The sequence below is a fragment of the Oryctolagus cuniculus genome, chromosome 9, assembly GCF_051225735.1.
Source record: "Oryctolagus cuniculus isolate XC-2025 breed Fujian yellow rabbit chromosome 9, ASM5122573v1, whole genome shotgun sequence".
NCBI lineage: Eukaryota > Metazoa > Chordata > Mammalia > Lagomorpha > Leporidae > Oryctolagus > Oryctolagus cuniculus.
Genome location: NC_142875.1, coordinates 122,418,106 through 122,438,404, shown reverse-complemented (window position 1 = coordinate 122,438,404; position 20,299 = coordinate 122,418,106). Strand labels below are relative to the sequence as shown.

Sequence of the window (20,299 nt, the reverse complement as noted above, 5' to 3'; positions counted from 1 at the left end):
CAGTGTGAGGACACTGGAGCTTTGATCTTAGCTGTCCACTAGTATCCCCAGCCTTAGCAAGTCACGTTTATGGGGCCTCTGTTTCTTCTTGTGTGAGATATGGATTAATAGTGTGTTCTGAATTTCTTTTAAACTACATAAGACAGCTTGGGTAAACCTGGAGCTAGCACTGTGATTCCTCCTCTACTTTTTCTACTTGGTAATCCCTTCACACAGACTATGAATTCCTTAGCAAATGCATGGTGGGCAGTGCCCTGTTACAAGGTCCAGCAGCTTTGTAAAATGATGACTTAAGTTTTGAATTTCTCATTAAGTGTCATAGGTGGAGAAGAAAGAGAGATATCTGCCAGAGGAAGTCTTTTAGAGAGCATTTGCAGCTGACTGTGTTCCTCTTTTTTTTTTTTTTTTTTAAGATTTTATTTATTTATTTGAGAGGTAGAGTTACAGACAATGAGAGGAAGAGACAGAGAGAAAGGTCTTTCTGTTGGTTCACTCCCCAAATGGCCGCAACAGCCAAAGCTGCACTGATCTGGAGTCAGGAGCTTCTTCCCAGTCTCCCACAAGGGTGCAGGGGCCCAAGGACTTGGGCCATCTTCTACTGCTTTCCCAGGCCATAGCAGAGAGCTGGATCGGAAGAGGAGCAGCAAGGTTTCTAAGTGGCGCCCATATGGGATGCCGGTACCACAGGTTTAGGATTAACCTACTGCGCCATGGCGCCGGCCCCTGTGTTCCTCTCATGGTAGGCCAGGAGCTCAGCCTTGGAGTATTTTTTTTTTTTTTCCTTTCTAGCCATTTCTCATGCATGCTGGAGATCATTCCCTCTGAGTCTCCGAGGGTAAAATTAGCATCTGCATACTTACTGCCGATGGGCCAGCAGGTTGAAGGCCCAGTAGACTTCCTCAAAGGGCAGCATGGAAGCTGTGACCAAGCTGAGCAGACTTCTCAGGGTTGGGCTCCTCCATAGAGTTCTTAGGCAGTTTAGTAATAACCAGTGTTCCAGAGTAAGACTGTCCCCATTATTCTAAATGCTAACCAGCTTTTCTGTGTGAAGATAAATGTTGACAGCAGAGTGTTCCTGTTAAGAATCTTTGACTCTCATTGCTTGGAGTTATTAACTTGTCTCATTATTTTAATCAAGAAGAATAAACAAAAAATGATGAGATGAATAGTTTCTTTTTCTTGTTTGCACTGTTGAAATAAGGATCTACCACGAGTGTGAATTGATTTTGGGAAATTTAGCAGTGCACAGCAGTCATGTTGTCTGTTTATACTTATTACTAACAAAATTGTGAGAAATCATTTTTTGAATAGTTATTGATGCAAGTTGGAATTTGAACTGTTCCCAATTTCTGATTGACAGAAGAAGAACTGGCAACCCCTCCGCTAGATGGCATCATTCTCCCAGGAGTGACGAGGCAGTGCATTCTGGACCTGGCGCACAAGTGGGTGGGTGCCTTTGACATGACTCACTTCTGTAAACCTCAAATGGAAAGTAATCAAAATAAGCCCAGCCTTGTGGTGAAGTAGTATCCTGTGCTTCCCCCCAGTGTTATCTCATCTTTGAGCGGAAAGAACTCTTCAAGAAAGAATGTCTTGGCAAAACTGTCAGAAATGTCCTGTTTGTAGAGAGGACAGAGAGAAACCAGTTCAGCAAGGTATCCTAGTGCTGGATCCCTTTGCCACACAGGTTGGTTTTCCTACCAACATACCGAGGTTACTCTCTGTGTGTTCCCAGCCAGCCGTTACTGTTTCAAGAGTGTCTTCCATAGGACAGTAATGCAGAGTTCTTCCTTTCCACTATTTATTTCAGTGTATCCATGTTTTCCCGTAGACATGAAACCATTTTACTCACATATAAATGTTTACTAATACAATATTAGTTTGGCTGCTTTCTCTCTCTCTTCTTTACACACCCTTGTTCTCCCAGATTTCTTCATGTTTCAACATCAAAACACTGAAGCAAATGAAAAGTTGTTTGCAGTAGACTTTCAAGTCCATGTGAGATCAGCAAGTGTAGCTGTTTGGTGCTGAAAATAACATAACATATTCAAGATGAATATTGAGTGAGTTGCTTATCTGGCAGAGGCCTGTGGATGGAACCTCTGACTCATGTGTTAAAATGGCCTCCAAAGACCACGGAAAGTCTTTGTGCACCCTGTGGTCAAATGGAACTAACAGAACAGATGTAGAAACCTGCCTTATCTGGGAGAGTGCTTGCACAGTTTCTTTGGAAAAGGCTTTGAAAAAAAAAAAAAAAAGAAGAAGAAGAAGAAGAAATGTCTATAAATAATTCTACAAAACCCTGATGTAGACAAGACCCAACTGCCACATGGTGCCTGGCACATTGGGCATGACATTTACAAACTGTTGGTATAATTTCAAACAGCTTGCCCTGTCCTAAATATGTTTGCAGTTGGAAAGATATTTTCAAAGCTCAGTAATTTTTGTTTTATTAGAGAAAAAAAGTCAACCAAGTACAGAAGGTTTGATGACAAGCTGCAAGTGGAGATGCCTTCCCACACTAATGATTTGCCTGCATGAAAAATAGGTTATTATGGAGGAAGTTTTTTTCTTGACTCCTTAGCTGTAATTTATTTTAAAAGCTATTTTAAAACAGTGAGACATAATATGCCAAGAGGCATGTGGGGGGTAACCCCTACTTGCCAGACAGGGGAAATTGTCCAAAGACAAGTAAGGGTGAGCAGAGTAAAAACAATTCTGTTTATTTACAAGAGACTGCGTTCTTTCTCTCTTCCAGAACATAAAAACTCAGCTTGTTTTCAAATAACTTGGCTGATTTTCTGGGCTTTTTATTTATTTATTTATTTACCTTTGAACAACATAATTGTAATTGGAGACTAAAATAGGTTGAAACTTGCAAGGAGCTATCTTTTGATTTCAGACATATTTTCCTATCCTTCCAAATCCACTTACAGCATGATGCATTCTTCCTCTAATGATTTGAATCTTGCCAAGAGCTTTGATTTCTTTTATCTATTGTAGATTTCTAGGTTCTCAAAAATACTCCATCTTTTTTTATGCCATCCATTGTTTGTTGTTCTTGGCTCAAATATCCTGTTAACAAATGTTGAGTATTAACCACTAATTTAAAGGAATGGCAATTAAACAGATTAAAGAATGAGTATTGGGGCCTGCTTTGTGGCATAAGGGATAAAACCACTGCCTCTGAGGCCTGCAGCCCATATGGGTGCTGGTTTGATTCCTGGCTGCTCCACTGTGAATCCAGCTCCTTGCTAATATTCTGTGGAAAAACAGTGGAAAATGGCTCAAGTGTTTGGCCCCCTGCCACCCACATGGGAAACTCAGGGGAAGCTCCTGGTTTCAGCTTTGGCTATTGTGGCTGTTTGGGTAATGAACCAGTGGATGGAAGATTCTCTCTCTCTCTCTGTCTCTCTCTCTCTCTCTCTCTAACTCTGACTTTCAAATAAATATATCTTTTTAAAAATGATTATTAAACAGTTTAAACAGATAGCTTAGAAGCATCACAGTTTTCTTTTTCATTTCCTATCCTTAAAGAAGATATTAAAATATTTCAGCAAAAGTCAATGAAGTGGAGCTGGTGCTGTGGCATAGCAGGTAAAGCTGCCACCTGCAGAGTTAGCATCCCATATGGGTGCCGGTTTAAGACCTGGCTGCTCCACTTCTGATGCAGCTCTATGCTATGGCTGGGAAAGCAGTAGAAGATGGCCCAAGTCCTTAGGCCCCTGTACCCACAAGGGAGACCCAGAAGAAGCTTCGGATCATCCCAGCTCCAGCCGTTGCAGCCATTTGGGGAGTGAACTGGCCGATGAAAGATCTCTCTCTCTCTCTCTCTCTCTCTCTCTCTCTCTGCCCCTGCCTCTCTGTAACTCCACCTTTCAAAAAAATAAATCTTTAAAAAAAAAAGTCAGTGAGGTTATACCACTAATTCTACAATGGAACTCAATCAGGTATGATACTAAAAGAGAAGGGAGATTATTGTTGTAGTCAACCATCAGTCAATTTATAAGAAGAAATAATATATACAGTTTTTCTCAAATCAAGTCCAAATATATGTCAATTTTTTAAATAATGAATATTTTGTATATTTGAACTCAGTTTCTTTTTGTTGTTGTTGTTTTTAACACCTAAGAGACACAAGAGAAAGAGGGGCAAATTTGGACCCAAAGAGATCAGACCTGGGCCCAGATTCCTGTTCCTGTCATGTGCTAATTATTTGGCCTCACACAACCTTCTTGAAACTTTGTTTTCTCCTCTGTACAGTGGGAATAATATTTCCTTTAGGATTACTGAAATTTCCATAAAGGGTCACCGCAAATTATAGTTATAATTACTAATCGGTATTATATAATGCAATGTGGGCTCCTTTACAATACGGTAATGCTGAAGACACTTGGTAGCATGCGTTAAGTAGCCTCCGTAACCCATCAAGTTATGAGACTTTCTCCCGACAACAGTTACAAGACAGGTGTATCTTAAAATACAGCATGTATCTAATTTGGGGAATCTCATCTTTTGTATTATGATCATCTCGTTTATCAGTTCTGTGACCTTGAAATAGACTGCGTAGGCACCACTGCTCAGCAGTAGTCTATGTGTCATTTCCAGCCATGCCTTGAAGGGTGGTTGTGGTACTGAGTTCATTCAGAATATAACGCGAAAAGATCAGTGTTGCTTTTCTGTTTTTTAATATTCCCAACAGGGTGAGTTTAAGGTGTCAGAGCGGTACCTCACCATGGATGACTTGACAGCTGCCCTGGAGGGGAACAGAGTGAAGGAGATGTTTGGCGCTGGGACAGCGTGTGTTGTTTGCCCAGTTTCTGGGATCCTTTACAAGGGCGAGGTGAGATAAGTATTTCTTCACTTCCTGTAATTTCCCAACACTTGCCTATAATTTAATTAATTTTAAAAGTGTGAATGAAATTCTTGTTGAACCGAAGATGCAAAAGGATTTTGTTTTATTTGTTTTAATGACTTGACATTGCATTAACTGACACAGTTGTCCAGATGAACTTGTATTAGGATTTTTTTTTTTTTTTTTTGACAGGCAGAGTGGACAGTGAGAGAGAGAGACAGAGAGAAAGGTCTTCCTTTTGCCGTTGGTTCACCCTCCAATGGCCACTGCGGCTGGCGTGCTGCGGCCGGCGCACCGTGCTGATCCGAAGCCAGGAGCCAGGTGCTTTTCCTGGTCTCCCATGGGGTGCAGGGCCCAAGCACTTGGGCCATCCTCCACTGCACTCCCTGGCCACAGCAGAGAGCTGGCCTGGAAGAGGGGCAACCGGGACAGAATCCGGTGCCCCGACCGGGACTAGAACCTGGTGTGCCGGTGCTGCAAGGTGGAGGATTAGCCTGTTGAGCCACGGCGCCGGCTTTGTATTAGGATATTCCTCTCATCTTCCCAGTGGTTTTGTCTGAGTTCAGACCTGGTGGGAAATCTGTTTTTTCTTGGACAAGTATCCTAGCTGCCCTGCATTGCTTTTGATGTTGGAGCTGTGCCAGTAGACTTGCACTCTCACCTCTTCCTGCCAGCTCGTTAAGCAAGGCTCCTCTAGAGGAAGTTAGATTTTATTTCTGGCTTCCTAAAGTACTTCCAAAACTGTTGATTTTGTAATGGCCAATGGTTATAGGAAATGAACTTTAGTAATACTCAACTCCTTCATTACTTACTATTTCTATTATTACTATGTTTTTAAAAAGATTTATTTAGTTGAAAGGCAGAGTTACAGAGAGAGGGGGGAGAGATAGAGACCGAGACAGAGAGAGACATCCTGCTCTATCTTGATTCACTCCCTAGAAGGCCACAGCAGCTCTGCCACAAGGCCAGCCCCTGCCGTTGTTACTGATAAGTAGAACACTTCACAGACCTTTCAGTTGGCCAACCTGGTGCATTTGCTAACATCTTCCAAAGGAATCTGAGGTTTGCTTGGGAGCAGTGTTCTCTTAGTAAAGAAGTCTGATTTTATGTTGTGCTATTCTTCCCATTTTCTCATCAGTGTTTTTGCTTTCCTCTTTGTAACAGAGTTCCAGTAGTTAGGGTTAGCATTGGAATCTAATTGCCTAACTTTAAAGCATGTGGGCCTTATTCTTGTAATGCAGATAGGCTACACATCTCCTATTGAATGAGTTCTGCTGAGTTTTTTGTTACTTAATTTTTATTTTTTTGAATTTTTAATTAGTTTTTAACAGATTCACTGTGCTTTGTAGATACAATTCTAAGAACATAATGGTTTTCCCTCCCTCCCTCCCTCCATCCCTTCCTCCCGCCCTCCCTCCCTGTGTTACAGTTGTTTTTCCTGAACTGATAAGATCGATTTTTGTGCTGATTGTAATGTTGGCTGCTCTGTTTCATAAGGTTTATAACTTATTTTTAAGGGATGGCTTCTGACATGATTGTGCGTATGAACTGATCATTTCACATGGGAATTACTATCCCATTTTACTTCAATACTCACCATGATTATACAGCTATTGCTTAGTGTCTTTTCATTGTAGAAGTGTCCAGATCATGGTCTCGGTCCTCTTTGTGAACTCATTTTGTCATCAGGTCAGATTTTTTTGAACTCCAATTATTTCACCTAGAAATAAATTTATAAGGTTTAACGTGTTTTTAATGGTTCTGTTTTAGGGGACACTTAGAGCCAAAAGGTACATCTAATTATCCTATTATACTAAGAGAGCACAGACTATCTACTAAAATCAAACTATTAAGAGCCTGCAAGCCAGTGAAGCATGAACAGGCATGACTTAGATACAAATTAGTGTCAGGAAATTTCTTCCAGCCATTAATTTAATCATGCTCCCCAATATTGTGGAGGCTGTGGCCCCTGGAGAGTTAGCGTGGGCTCAGGATACATTTAGAAGCCCCTTATGTGAAGGCATAGACTTGCTTTAATTGATGTCCCTGAAATAACTTGCTTTAATTTGGGGCAAAGTATCCTTGAACTCTGATTCGCTGCCAGAGGGTTAGATGTAGAAGATAACTGTTCATCCTCACAGATCTTCAGACTCTTGGAAGAGGTGCAGTTCTTTACCTTCAGCCACTATCTTAGGTATCTCTGGCTTCTCCTTGGTTCTTCAGACCATCTAGAATGTTGCGTATAAGTCAGTTGTCCCCTAAATTTAGTGGAGAGGCAGTAAATATCCATTGATTGGCTAGTTAGTTTTCATCCTATTCCGAGTAGAAAGGAGCCTTTGGCATATGAGCTACCACGCATGCGCAGTAGGCTATGGTGCTACTCGTCAGTGGAATTGCCTTCATATGGTAGAATTGCTGCTTGCCTCCCCTGTTATCACTCTGTTAGGATATGTGGACATCCTCAGTTTGTCTTTTTTCTTTTCCTTTCATAGAAAATGCACATTCCAACCATGGAGAACGGTCCTAAGCTTGCAAGCCGGATCTTGGGCAAATTGACTGATATCCAGGTAAGGGTGTCTTTCTTTTTAAATATCACCTGTTTAGAGTTTAGAACCAGCTCATAGTTTAATACAGAGAAGAGAGTGAATATTACAATTTGAAATCAATCATTTTAATCTGTGGAAGATAATCCTGATGATAAATGTGGGCACATGCAAAGCAGAAAGGGGAAAGATGATCCCTGTGTTTTACAAAAAAAGAAACAAAATATTGTTGCCTCTGCCCCCCTAAATGGCTTACTATCTTCAAAAATAAATATGGCGGTCAAGGTTAGCCTTGTAGTTAAGATGCCAGTTGGGACGCCTGCCTCCCCTATTAGGATACCTGGGTTTCACACCTTGCTGCTCCTGCTCCACCCTCCACCCTCCATCCTTGGGAAGGGATGGCAATGGCTCAAGGGACTTGGTTCCTGAATTGAGTTTGTGTCTCCAGGTTTTGGCTTGGCCAAGTCCCAGCTCTTGGAAGATGTTTGTAAAGAATAAATCAGTGGAAATCAGTGGGTGGAAGCAGTGTGTGTGTGTGTGTGTGTGTGTGTGAAAGATCTTTCTCATTCTGTCTCACTGCCTCTCAAATAAAACAATTTTTAAAAGTATAATTTTGACATTTAAAATTTCACCAAGTGTATAGGATAATTTTGGTTAAAAAAAGACAAAACTTTAAAAAGTTGTTGAAGGCACAATAACAAAATTACATTACCTGTGCTTCCAACATTGAGATATAGTTATTTCTAATCTTTGTTGTTAAACTAAGCATTTATATACTTTGAGATACTTTTTTTTTTAGCAAAGTAGGATTATGTTAGAGATAATTTTGTTACTTGTTTTTTCACTTAATATGCTTTTTGTTTTTCTAAAACTTTTTTATATCAGTTTTCTCAACACTGTGTATAAAGTTTAATTGAAGTCCATTAAACTGATATACTATAATTTTTTTACATAAATCATTTTGTTGAACATGTATGCAATTGGTAATTTTTCTACTCTTATAAACAGTATATTCTTGATTATTTCCTTTAAGTAAGTCCCTGGGGTTGTAAATGTTGGGTCAAATATTTATCCACAAATTTTTTCATACAGCTAACTTTGTTTTGCTGTTTAGTTCTGAGCAACAACCGATAGTACAATCTTATCAGGTGATTAAATAGGCACATCAAGTACAAGATACCACTGGTTTACATAGAGACTGTTCTTTAACTTGGAAATGTTTTATAAATTCTTGGAGGATTTTGTTGAGCACAGTTACCACCATTGTAAGTAAGGAAAAAGTTTCCCAAGAGGAAACATATTGCAAAGTATGAAAAGAGACACATATTGAGAAGTAAAATAAACTGTGGTGGCTCATGTGATATTAGATGATGCTGAGTCATAAAACTAAGCAGAATTTAAAGCTGATTGAGAAAGCAGTGGGTCTCTAAAGACTGATCGAAATTGTTGGATAGTGATAACAGTAATAATTTTGAAAGACTTACTCGGCTACTTTTTTAAAAATATTTATTTATTTACAAGTCAGAATTACAGACAGGGAGAGGCAGGGGGGGCGGGGGATGGGGAGAGAGAAAGAGATCACTCTATTTGTTCACTCCCCAAGTGGCCACAATGGCTGTGAATGGGCCAGGCCAAAGCCAGGAGCTGGGTTCTTCTAGGTTTCTCGTGTGGCAGGGGCCCAAGCACTTGGGCCCTCCTTTACTGCTTTCTCGGTGCATTAGCAGGGAGCTGGATTGGAAGTGGAACAGTCGGGACTCAAACCAGTGCCCATGTGGGATGCTGGTGCTGCAGGGGGTGGTTTAACCTGCTGTGCCACAGCCCTGGCCCTCCTCAGGGACTTGTAGTTGTACCTTTTGAAACAATGAATTGTTTTCTACTCTTCATCAGAAATTTTCTGTAATTTTTTTGTGAGTTAAATAAAGGAGTAAGTTTACTCAAGAATTGTTTTCTACCTTTGCACATAGGAACAACTAAAGTAATCTGAGGGAAAGCTATTAAAAATTTCTGCATGGGTGGTCTGAGTGTTTTTATTGTTTTCATAGTTGAGTAAATCTGAGAATGCTAATTATTGCTTTTTACTAAAAAAGTAACAAATAGCAGGAGAAAATACGGTTTGGTAGATTATGAAAGAGTTTTCCAGAATACATTAGAGATTGGTAAAATGTGAATGCATGCTATAGTACTCAGAAAGAAAGGTCAGTGTGGAAAATTTTCTTGAAGAAATTGTGTATCTGGTACCAGTTAGTTACTATAGAAAATAACATTTCAGGATTACCTCTTAGAGATAATGTGAAACAAGAATGTTAAACTTGTCTGATTTAGTTGTAGAGGATTAACAGAAAAGGTGCAAGTCACTGGGCTGAGAGAAAAATCAAACCCTGTTAACCTGCAATTGGAAGAAAGATCTGAACAGGGCTTAGCAGACACAGTCCTAAGGCTTTGGCTAAGGGAGGAACCACAAGGAGGCACAAGCGGAAATGTGACTCAGCAGTTCTGAGATGGTGACAAAAATAGGTGCCTTGGAGGCACGTAGTCGGATCCGTAGCTTAGGTTGCTGCTTTGGACACCCACGCCCTGCATTAGAGTGCTTTTGGGAGTCCCAGCTTGCATGCTTCCCACCCAGCTTCCTGCCAGTGTAGTCTTCGGAGACAGCAGGCAATGGCTCAAGTACTTGGGTCCCTGCACCCACAAGGGAGACCCGGGTAGAGTTCCTGGCTGCCGGCTCCTAGCTCCAGCCTGGCCCACTGTGGTTGGTGCCTGCACTGGGGAAGTAAACTAGCAGACAGAAGAGCTCTCTCTTTCTCCTTTTCTCTTTGTCTCTCCCTCTGTCTGGCTGTCTATTTCTGTCTCTCTGCTTTTCAAATAAAGTAAAAAATGAATAAATAAATATTTTAAAATATGCATTATTGTCATTATTATACGATAATTATTTTACATATTATTATACTCCCTAAAGTAGGGATAAAAAAGAAGCTCAGAGATGATTTACCAAAGTCCTCTGACAGAACATTTTCAAAAGTAGTATTGTGGACACCAAAGAACGGGAGTGACTAAAAGAAATGCTCTTTGTTTATTCACTGAACAAGCTCCTGGCAAAAATTGTGAATTTTAAATTTTTTCCACCAAAATAAATGTAACTTGAAATTCCATTTTTTCCATGAATTTCTTGAAGTGCCTCATAATGAATACAAATATTTTGCCAGAGCTGTCCTTCATGCCAATGGCATAGCTCTGTGAAAAAGGACAAAAATATTTAAAAAGCTGAAGTACAGATATATCAGAAGGAAAACACAAAGATTCGATGTGTATGTGAGCCCATGTTAAAAATTAAAAAAAAATAGATATATAGCACAATATCAGGAAGAATAACTTTTCCCTTTAACTAACTTACTTTTTTAAAGATTTATTTATTTATCTGAAAGTCAGAGTTACACAGAGAGAGAGAGAGAGAGAGAGAGAGAGAAGTCTTCCATCTGCTTGTTCACTCCCCAATTGGCTGCGATGGCTGGAGCTGTGCAGATCCGAAGCCAGGAACTTCTCCCACTCAGGTGCAGGAGCCCAAGGACTTGGGCCATCTTCTGCTGCTTTCCCAGGCCATAGCAGAGAGCTGGATCAGAAGTGGAGCAGCCGGGTCTCGAACTGGCGCCCATATGGGATGCCGGTGCTTCAGGCCAGGACTTTAACCCGCTGCGCCACAGTGCCAGCTCCATCCTTTAACTAACTTAAAGGGAATGGAAGTTGGTGCTTGTGGCTAAAGCAATTCATAATTGTTTTACCCTAGATAGTGAAGTATAATGGTGGTAACACTGAAAACTAATGATACAGACAGAACTCCGTACTCAACAGACACAAATAAATGTAGTCGCAGGACACAAGAGATAAGACAGTGGTTCTGAATCAACCACAAACCAGAAGTACCAAATCTGCTACAAATTGTTAAGTAACAAAGGACCATCCATCCATTCATAATCAAAAACCACATCTTTCTTCTTCAATTATTTGCTGCTTGTGCACATGGAACCTAAAGTCTAAAAATTACTCCCTGACAAGATGGCAAATTGGTGCTGTCCGCCAAGCAGCTAGGTTGTCTGTTTCCAAGAAAAATAATTTCCGTAATTATTGCGTAAAAAGTATGGAGTTGCATCACATTTCACATTTGATCTCTTGGCATGACACGGGAATGTAGATGCTGGCTGCAGAGTGTTCGGGTAAACTGAAGAAGAGAACAGCAGCCACCAAAAACCTTTCAAGATTCCTGCCAGTATGACCCGGGGGAGAATTCCTGCCGAACCACAAGATCTGGCTTTCATTTCTAACTTCTCTGTTTCTGTGCATGAGTAAGATTCTCCAAGGTTGAGTGTCCATCCCATGTAGCCAATTAGCCATACAGCCCCGTAGGTCTTAGATTGCTCTGCCAGTGCCTCCTGGGAGGGCAGCATTTCCAATGCAAGTGGCCTTCCTTTTTCCTTGTTCATTGCTTAAGCAACAGAGAAAACCATGGCTGCATTCATATTTAGCCAAACTTGACCTTGGAGAATAATACCTTTGCTTTCTCTGTGGCTTTTCCTGCCGTTACGTTTTGCTATTCTCATTATGAGCATCATCACTTTGCCTCCCACTGTTTGGGGTCCTGTCTGTTCTCCAAACAAGCTCTGCTCTCTGACCCCTCTTGGCTTTGCTGCATCTTTTATCATTTGCTGACCCGATAAGATCTTATTTGTCCTTCAATCCATACTCGCCTCCTTTTAAATCTCTTGAATAATACCCAACTCCTGTAAGTCCAAATACACATTCACCCACTTAAATGCTGCTGCTTCCTCCATTTTCCACAATGCTAGTGATGACCACCTAAAGCCTCTAAATTGCATCCTAATTCTCATCGCACTTGTCTCTGTTGTGGGGCTGTGAGCGTTGGAATTGCTCTCTTCTACTTGTATTCCATGGTGTGCAGCACAGGGCCTAAGACACACAGCACACATACAGTAATATTTTTTGAGTGAGCCAATAAAGGAAGGAGAGAGTGACTGAGACACTAGCGGAGAGCAGTACTAACAAGCAAAAATGCTTTACTCTCTTATATTAACACATTCTGACAAGAGGCGGGCAGGCCGGTGCCGCGGCTCACTAGGCTAATCCTCCGCCTTGAGGCGCCGGCACACCAGGTTCTAGTCCCGGTCGGGGCACCGGATTCTGTCCCGGTTGCCCCTCTTCCAGGCCAGCTCTCTGCTGTGGCCAGGGAGTGCAGTGGAGGATGGCCCAAGTGCTTGGGCCCTGCACCCCATGGGAGACCAGGAGAAGTACCTGGCTCCTGCCATTGGATCAGCGCGGTACCCCGGCTGCAGCACACTGGCCGCGGCGGCCATTGGAGGGTGAACCAACGACAAAGGAAGACCTTTCTCTCTGTCTCTCTCTCTCACTGTCCACTCTGCCTGTCAAAAAAAAAAAAAAAAAAAAAAAAAGGCGGGCAGAAAGTATTGCCTCGTTCTGTAACGACACTAGTGATAGTGTAATGACTTCCAAGTCCATGCAGGTGTGTTTTCTCTGTCCCTATTGCTGTCATACCTACTCTTTTTTTTTTTTTAAGCAAAAAATGTTTATTTAATTGAAAGGCAAAAACAGGAAGGCAGAGATCTTCCATTCCAGTTTGCTCCCTAAATGCCCAAAGTAAGGCATACTGGGCCAGGTCAAAGGTGAGAGTCAGGAACTCAATACAAGGTGGAGCACGTGAATAGCGTAGATCCACCTAGCTGAGCCCTCACGTGCTCTTACCAATGTGCACATTAACATTATACTGGGGGATCGGCGTTGTGGCACAGTGGGTTAATCCTCCGCCTGTGATGCCAGCATCCCATATGGGCACCGGTTCTAATCCTGGCTGCTCCTCTTCCAATCCAGCTCTCTGCTGTGACCTGGGAAAGCAGTAAAACATGGCCCGAGTCCTTGGGCCCTGCACCCACATGGGAGACTGGGAAGTAGTTCCTGGCTCCTGGCTTAGGATCAACGCAACTCCAACCATTGCAGCCACTGGGGAGTGAACCAACAAACGGAAGACCTTTCTCTCTGTTTCTCCCTCTCACTGTCTGTAACTCTACCTCTCAAATAAATAAATAAAATCTTCTTTAAAAAAAAATATACTGGAATCAGGAGCCGGCATTGTGGTGCAATGGATTAAGCCACTGCCTGTAACATTAGCATGCTATATGTGTGCTGGTTCAAGTCCCAGCTGCTCCACTTCTGATTCGGCTCCTTGCAAATATACCTGGGAAAGCAGGGGAAGATGGACCAAGATCTTTGGCCCCGGTACCCCTGTTGGAGGCCCAGATGGTGTTCCAGACTCCTGGCTTCAGCCTCTCCCAGCCCCAGCCATTACAACCATTTGGGGAATGAGCCAGCAGATGGAAGATTCTCTCTCTCTCTCCCTCTCCATCTCACCCTCTCCCCCTCTCTCCTCCTCCCTCCCTCCGTCTCTCCCTCCCTCTCCCCCCACCATCTCTCTCCCTTCTGCCTTTTCTCCCCTCCTTCTCTGTGTCTTTCAAATAAAAAAAATCCTACAAAAGAGTTAGACTGCAATCAGAAAGAGCCAGGACTCAAACCCTGGCGTACTAATTCGGGGTACAGGTATCCTAAGCAGTGTGTCTTAACCATTGCACCAGATGCCTGCTTCTGGACACTACTCTTACAGAAGGATGTAATTTCTATCTCTGATAAGATCTGCCATCCCTAGTTAGTTATTTTTCTTTATAAAATTAAATATAATTATCCATCAGTCACATGAAAAGTTTGATTGCCAAATGCCTATATTTCACACATTTCTTGGCTGTGTCTCCAAGTGCTATAATCTTACATAAAAGCATAAATGGCAGGATGAGCATGCGAAAAACCAAGTATATATTATGCAAATTCACAGTGCGATAGGAACCGTGTCTATTATTTTAGCCAAAGTTGATTTTAATCATGTGTAAAAGTAAAACCACTAATTGAAGACAAATTTAACTGGTGAGATTGACAATGAAGTGATAATGGTCATGAGTCACAGTTCGTAGATCTGCCAAAGTGTCAGTGCACTGACAATTGATTTTTGTTAATGACAAAAATGTCTTATAAATTGATGGGGATTAAAACACAGGAAATAAAATACATATTTTACTCTTAATCTTAAATTGAGTTGACACTGTCCATAACTCAAGCAGAACGGAAGAAATTTCCTTCAGGGTTCATCCTGAAGCAGGGGAATCCGGCCTAGTGGGAGGCACCGCTCTTTAGGCAGTTCTTTCTGATGTGGGTTTTGTGAGTCACCCAGAGTCATCAGGCTTGCTTCAACCTCCTTTTCATCCAGACCACAAGCTGGTGGGTAAACCCATGTTATCGCGCAGTGTTTTTTGCCAGTTCGATAGACTGCACTAAGATTTGTAGGAGGAGCATGGCTCATGAACAGTGCACTCTGGAGAATAGAGCATTGTACAGAGGCAGCAGAATGGGACTGCATAACCCAGAACCTTAGTATTCCTCTATGTGACGTGGAGGCTGGGATGAAGCATCACTGCTCAGGGGTGGGCATTTGAGGAGTGAAGCTGTATACAGGAGCTGCCTCTGTCTCTCTGTCTCTGCCTCTCAAATAAATTAATTTTTAAAAAATGTAAAAATGTGTTCTCTTGGAAGAGCAGCAGAACTTATTTCAAAAGCAGTCTTTCCTGGAATCCCAATATATCCAGCAGATAAAAGTGGAATTGTTCTGAAGTCAAGAATTAAAACCGAGAGTCCCGTTCACTTGGGTCGTCCTCTGTGTTTTTTTGTGGTTGTTGATGTTCTTGCTAACTCAGAAATTCTGAAGTTTCGTATTAATTTAACCTATAGTCATCTTAGGACTGACGATCCTGTTCATGTGAAAATGGATGTGGTCTGGGTGAGTCAGGCAAACATACGGGGACAGATTTAACCGGGGACAGATTTAACCGTCTCATACCTCAGATAGGGAGAGCTCTTCTCCATCAGTCTCCACCCATGGTGGCCACGGGGGGTATTTAGAAGCTGGTGTAGGTTGAGGTCAAGAAAATAGAACTTGGGAGAGAGATCTTGGCTAGGGGCTGGGCTGTACCATTTGCCAACTGCAATCTTGAGCAAGCTACTTAATCTCCCTAATGTTCAGTTTCATTTATAAAAAAGCATTGTTAATAGCACATATTACCTAGGGGTACTATGAAGATTAATAAGATAATAAGTCTTTGTAGTTCTTGCCATAATGGTGTTGCCAGGCAGTAATGGCTCAAAGGGTGAGAGCTTATTTAAATACAGATGTTTTTTGAATGAATGATTGAATGAATATAGAACTAGCGTTCTCTTTCTTTATATTATTTTTAGGATTTATTTATTTGAAAGGCAGAGTTAGAGAGAGAGAGAGAGAGAGAGAGAGAGGTCTTCCATCTGCTGGTTCACTCCCCAGATGGCTGCAATGGCCAGAGCTGTGCCGTTCCAAAGCCAGGAGCCAGGAGCTTCTTCCAGGTCTCCCACATGGGTGCAGAGAGCTAGATCGGAAGTGGAGCAGCTGGAAATTGAACCAGCACCCATATGGGATGCCAACACTACAGGCAGCAGCTTTACCTGCTATGCCACAGTACCAGCCCCTAGCCTTTTCTTTCTGACATGGTTTATCATTTCATTTAATTCAGTTTTAAATTTAGGTTTGATTTTTAAAAAAATATTTAGTTATTTATTTTTAAAGATTTATTTATTTATTAGACATCAGAATTACAGAGAGAAAGAGGCAGAGAGAGTATTCCATCTACTGGTTCACTCCCCAATTGGCCGCAATGGCTGTAGCTGCGCCGATCTGAAGCCAGGAGCTTCTTCCAGTTCTCCCACATGGGTGCAGGGGCCCAAAGACTTGAGCCATCCTCTGCTGCTTTCCCAGGCCATAGCTGGATCAGAAGAGGAGCAGCCAGGATTTGAACCGGTGCCCACATGGGATACCAGCATTGCAGACGGCCGCCCCACCTGCTAAGCCACAGCATCAGCCCCTAGGTTTGCTTTTACAGAAGATTTATTTAGGTGTCTCGATGTTGTGGTGTCGTGGGTAAAGCCTACAATGCTAGGATCCCATACGGATGCCAGTTCAAGACCCACCTGTTCCAATTCAGCCTGGCCCAGCCCAGGCCGTTACAGCCATCTGGGGAGTAAACCAGCAGATGCAAGATCTCTCTGTCTCTCCCTCTCTCTCTGTAGCTCTGACTTTTTTTTTTTCTTTTTAAGATTCATTTATTTATTTGAAAGGCAGAGTTACAGAGAGGCAGAGAGAGAGAGTCTTCAAACTACTGGTTTACTTTCCAGATGGCTGCAACGGCCAGAGCTTCTCCCATCTGAAGCCAGGAGTCTCTTCCAGGTGTCCCACGTGGGTACAGGCCCCCAAGGACTTGTGCCACCCTCTGCTGCTTTCCCAGGTCATAGCAGAGAACTGGCTTTTAGGTGGAGCAGCCGTAATTCAAACTGGCAGCCATATGGGATGCCGGCACTGCAGGGGGCGGTTTTACCTGTTATGCCACAGTGCTGGCTCCTGTGTCTCTGCTTTTCACAAAGAAAGAATTTGTTTTAAATGACTAGTGCATTTCAAAAAGAAAGGCAGAGTTACAGAGAGAAAAGCTGAGTCTTCCCCCCACTGGCTTACTCCCCAAGTGGCTGCCTTGGTCAGGACTTTGCCAGGTGGAAGTCAGGAGGCTGGAACTCCATCTGGGTTTCCCGTATGGGTGGCAGGAACATAAGCACTTGGACCACCTTCCTCTGCTTTCGCAGGCACATTAGCATGGAGCTGGGTCACAGTGCAGCCAGGCCTTGAATTGGCACCTGTATGGGATGTCTCCATTGCAGTTGGCAGCTTCACCTGCTGTACCACAACACCAGCCCCTTAGGTTTGCTTTTAAAGCAAATTCTCTCCTAATGCAAATAACCAAATTCTGATTGATAACAATTACATAACTTTTGAAGGAGTAGGAAAAAATGGGATCCTACCATAACACAAACAACTTTGCGTTAGAAAACAAAGTCCCTGTGTAAGATCCATAAAGCTTGTCAACTTACTATTGTGTCTATGATGCACATCACAATTACTTAGTAAGAAGTGCTTGCTACATGCAGGATGTTGGGACCATCCACAGATCGCTGCTGTGATGTGAGGCCTCAGAATTCGCATTTCTGACAGGTTGCCAGATGATGCTGATCCTGGTGGTCTGAGGAATTCACGTCCAGCATCATTTTAGTTTTCATTTTAAAAGTGTCTATGAAAAAAAGAGAGACAACGATCTTCCCTCCACTGATAGGACAGTGTGGTCCATACTGAAGACAGGAACCTGAAATTTAGTTCAGGGCTCCTACATGGGTGACAGGGACCTGACCCAAGTACTAGAGCCATCACCTGCTGCCTCCCAGAGCACATGAGAGCAGTAAGTTGGAGTTGGGAGCAGATCCGGGACTCAAACCCAGGCAGTTCCATATTGGATGTGGCTGTTCCAAGTGGCATCTTAACTACTTTGCCGAAATCCCACCCTTAATCACATTTTTATTTTATTTTATTTTTTTTTTTTTAATTTTTTGACAGGCAGAGTGGACAGTGAGAGAGAGACAGAGAGAAAGGTCTTCCTTTTGCCGTTGGTTCACCCTCCAATGGCCGCCGCGGCCAGCGCGCTGCGGCCGGCGCACCGCGCTGATCCGATGGCAGGAGCCAGGAGCCAGGTGCTTTTCCTGGTCTCCCATGGGGTGCAGGGCCCAAGCACCTGGGCCATCCTCCACTGCACTCCCTGGCCACAGCAGAGGGCTGGCCTGGAAGAGGGGCAACCAGGACAGAATCCGGCGCCCCGGCCGGGACTAGAACCCGGTGTGCCGGCGCCGCTAGGCGGAGGATTAGCCTAGTGAGCCGCAGCGCCGGCCTTAATCACATTTTTTAAAGTAAAACAAAAAACAGTATTATTTCATTTGGAGAACAGAAGTACAACATCCTTCTAAAAGTTTGTCAGGAAATGGAGTTAAAAGACCAATTTATTTTGGCACCAACATTTTGAAATCCATGCATAGTTTTTTCACAAGGCACATTTTTCAGAAAGTTTCTTAATGTCACTACTGGTTCACTCCCTCAAATGCCTTGCAACAGCTGAGATTGGGCTGGGCCAAATCCAGAAGTCAAGAAAACAATCCAGGTCTCCCGTGTGTGTGGCAGGGACAGCATATTACCATGCAGCCTCTGCAGTAGCAGGAAGCTAGAGTGAGGAACTGGAGTGAAGCATTGAACCCAGGCACGCTGATGTGGGATTTGGGCATCTTAATTGAAGTCTAAACACCTGTACCCTCAGGAACTTTTTGAAGTGTCCTTGGACAGAAATGTTAGGTCCTATGCCAACTCTAAATTTAAATTCTGCAATAATTATGAAATTTGTGATTCTTTCTAGGTATTTGGTATGGAAAATCTCCCTATATGTGTTTCCTTTGTTTATATAAGACCTATAATGTCCTTTTTAAACTGATCAGAACAGATACTACACATGATCTTAGCCAATAGGATGAGAAGCAGTGTAATGTCATTTGAAATGTGAATATGCTTTTAATGTTCAGAACAGAATTGAATATTTCATTCCACCTTGGATATGTTAGTAAATTTGTGTCTACACGATTTCTGCAGTGTTAACTTTTGTACTGACACATGCTTCCTTGCTTTCTTTATTGTAGTATGGAAGAGAAGAAAGTGACTGGACAATTGTATTATCCTGAAAGGAAAATACAAGATCTCAACTGTATGAGCTTGGGATGAACCCGTTGCAATGGGATTGTGATAGACTCCTTTGGCTGCCTGTCAGTTGTCCTAATGTAGTTTGTAGGATCAGTATATTACAAGGATGATTCTCTTCTTACGCTAGAGAAAACGAATTGCAATCATTCATGGTGTTCTTTAAGATTGGTAGTAGCTTATGTTCCCTTTTCCTAGAAAGCCATATAACATAGAACTTTCCTCAATAATTTGAGTGCCTCCCTTAGTCCTTCACTTAGATACAACAATGTTTACTCCTTGGTATAAATTATACACTACTCCTCCACCAAACTCAGTGTTTTTGTATGTGGGATTGAAAGCTGATTGAAATGCATTTCATGGGTAATGTTCCATGTATCACATCGTTATCCTTGGAAAGTGTTTGCTTTTTTAACTCAAGACTGAAAAACTGGATTTTCTTCATCTCACGGTTTTGCGGACCACTAGGTCCACCCTAGGGGCCATATCTCCCTTCTTGCTGGTGCCACAGTCTGCTCCAAGCTCAACCTGCGTGTCAGACCTGAGCATGGGTCTACCATGCCCTTTCCATTCGGCGGTGTCATTGGCTGTCAGGCATCTACAAGACGGGAAATCTTATGCTTATAAGACCTTTGGATCCCCAGTGCCTGTTGCACAGTAGGCACTCAAGTCCATGGTGTACCTGATCAATGAATGACCACGTAGCTTCTGTACAAGTGCATTTTGTTCCTCTATTATGAGTCCTCCTTCTTAGAATTTGTGATGGATTCTGACTTTGTGTGTGTTTACCTCATGCCTTGTTTTCTTCCATGGACTACTTAATCAGCACAGGTACTCAGAGGCACAGTTAGTTGGAGGAATCATTTCATAGTTGAAGACCACCTTGAGATTGAAACAGTCATCCTGGAGAGAAATCATAATATCACACCCAGCAAATGGAAATAGCAAATGTTATACGCCATGTGTCAAATAAGAAATAGATGGTCTTTCATGTCGGGGATAGGTAAAAAACAAAGAGGTATATTCTGTTGTTGTAAGTGGTCTTTTCTGTTGATTGGAGACCAAAGTGAGCAAACGGAGACAGAGGGGAAGAGCTGGGAATTAGAGTTGCGTGCTAACTGGTTTATCTAGGAGAAA

The 20,299-nt window shown here is 42.5% G+C and overlaps 1 protein-coding gene and 1 non-coding gene across 6 annotated transcripts in view; one reads left to right on the top strand and one right to left on the bottom strand.

Annotated features, from left to right (window-relative positions):
• BCAT1 (branched chain amino acid transaminase 1) overlaps positions 1-19,996 on the top strand; it is a 130,837-nt gene extending 110,841 nt beyond the window's left edge. For all 5 annotated transcript variants that reach the window (XM_051850336.3, XM_070049507.2, XM_008259519.5 and 2 more), the window contains 4 exons: positions 1,361-1,446; positions 4,703-4,843; positions 7,348-7,422; positions 19,105-19,996. In XM_051850336.3, the coding sequence (XP_051706296.1) occupies positions 1,361-1,446; positions 4,703-4,843; positions 7,348-7,422; positions 19,105-19,146 (344 nt within the window). In that variant the 3' untranslated portion in view covers positions 19,147-19,996. The remainder of the gene's footprint in view (positions 1-1,360; positions 1,447-4,702; positions 4,844-7,347; positions 7,423-19,104) is intronic.
• Positions 18,769-18,950, bottom strand: LOC127492245 (U2 spliceosomal RNA). The gene has a single exon (XR_007921394.1). It is a non-coding gene; the product is annotated as a U2 spliceosomal RNA (small nuclear RNA).
• Positions 19,997-20,299: the final 303 nt, after the last annotated feature.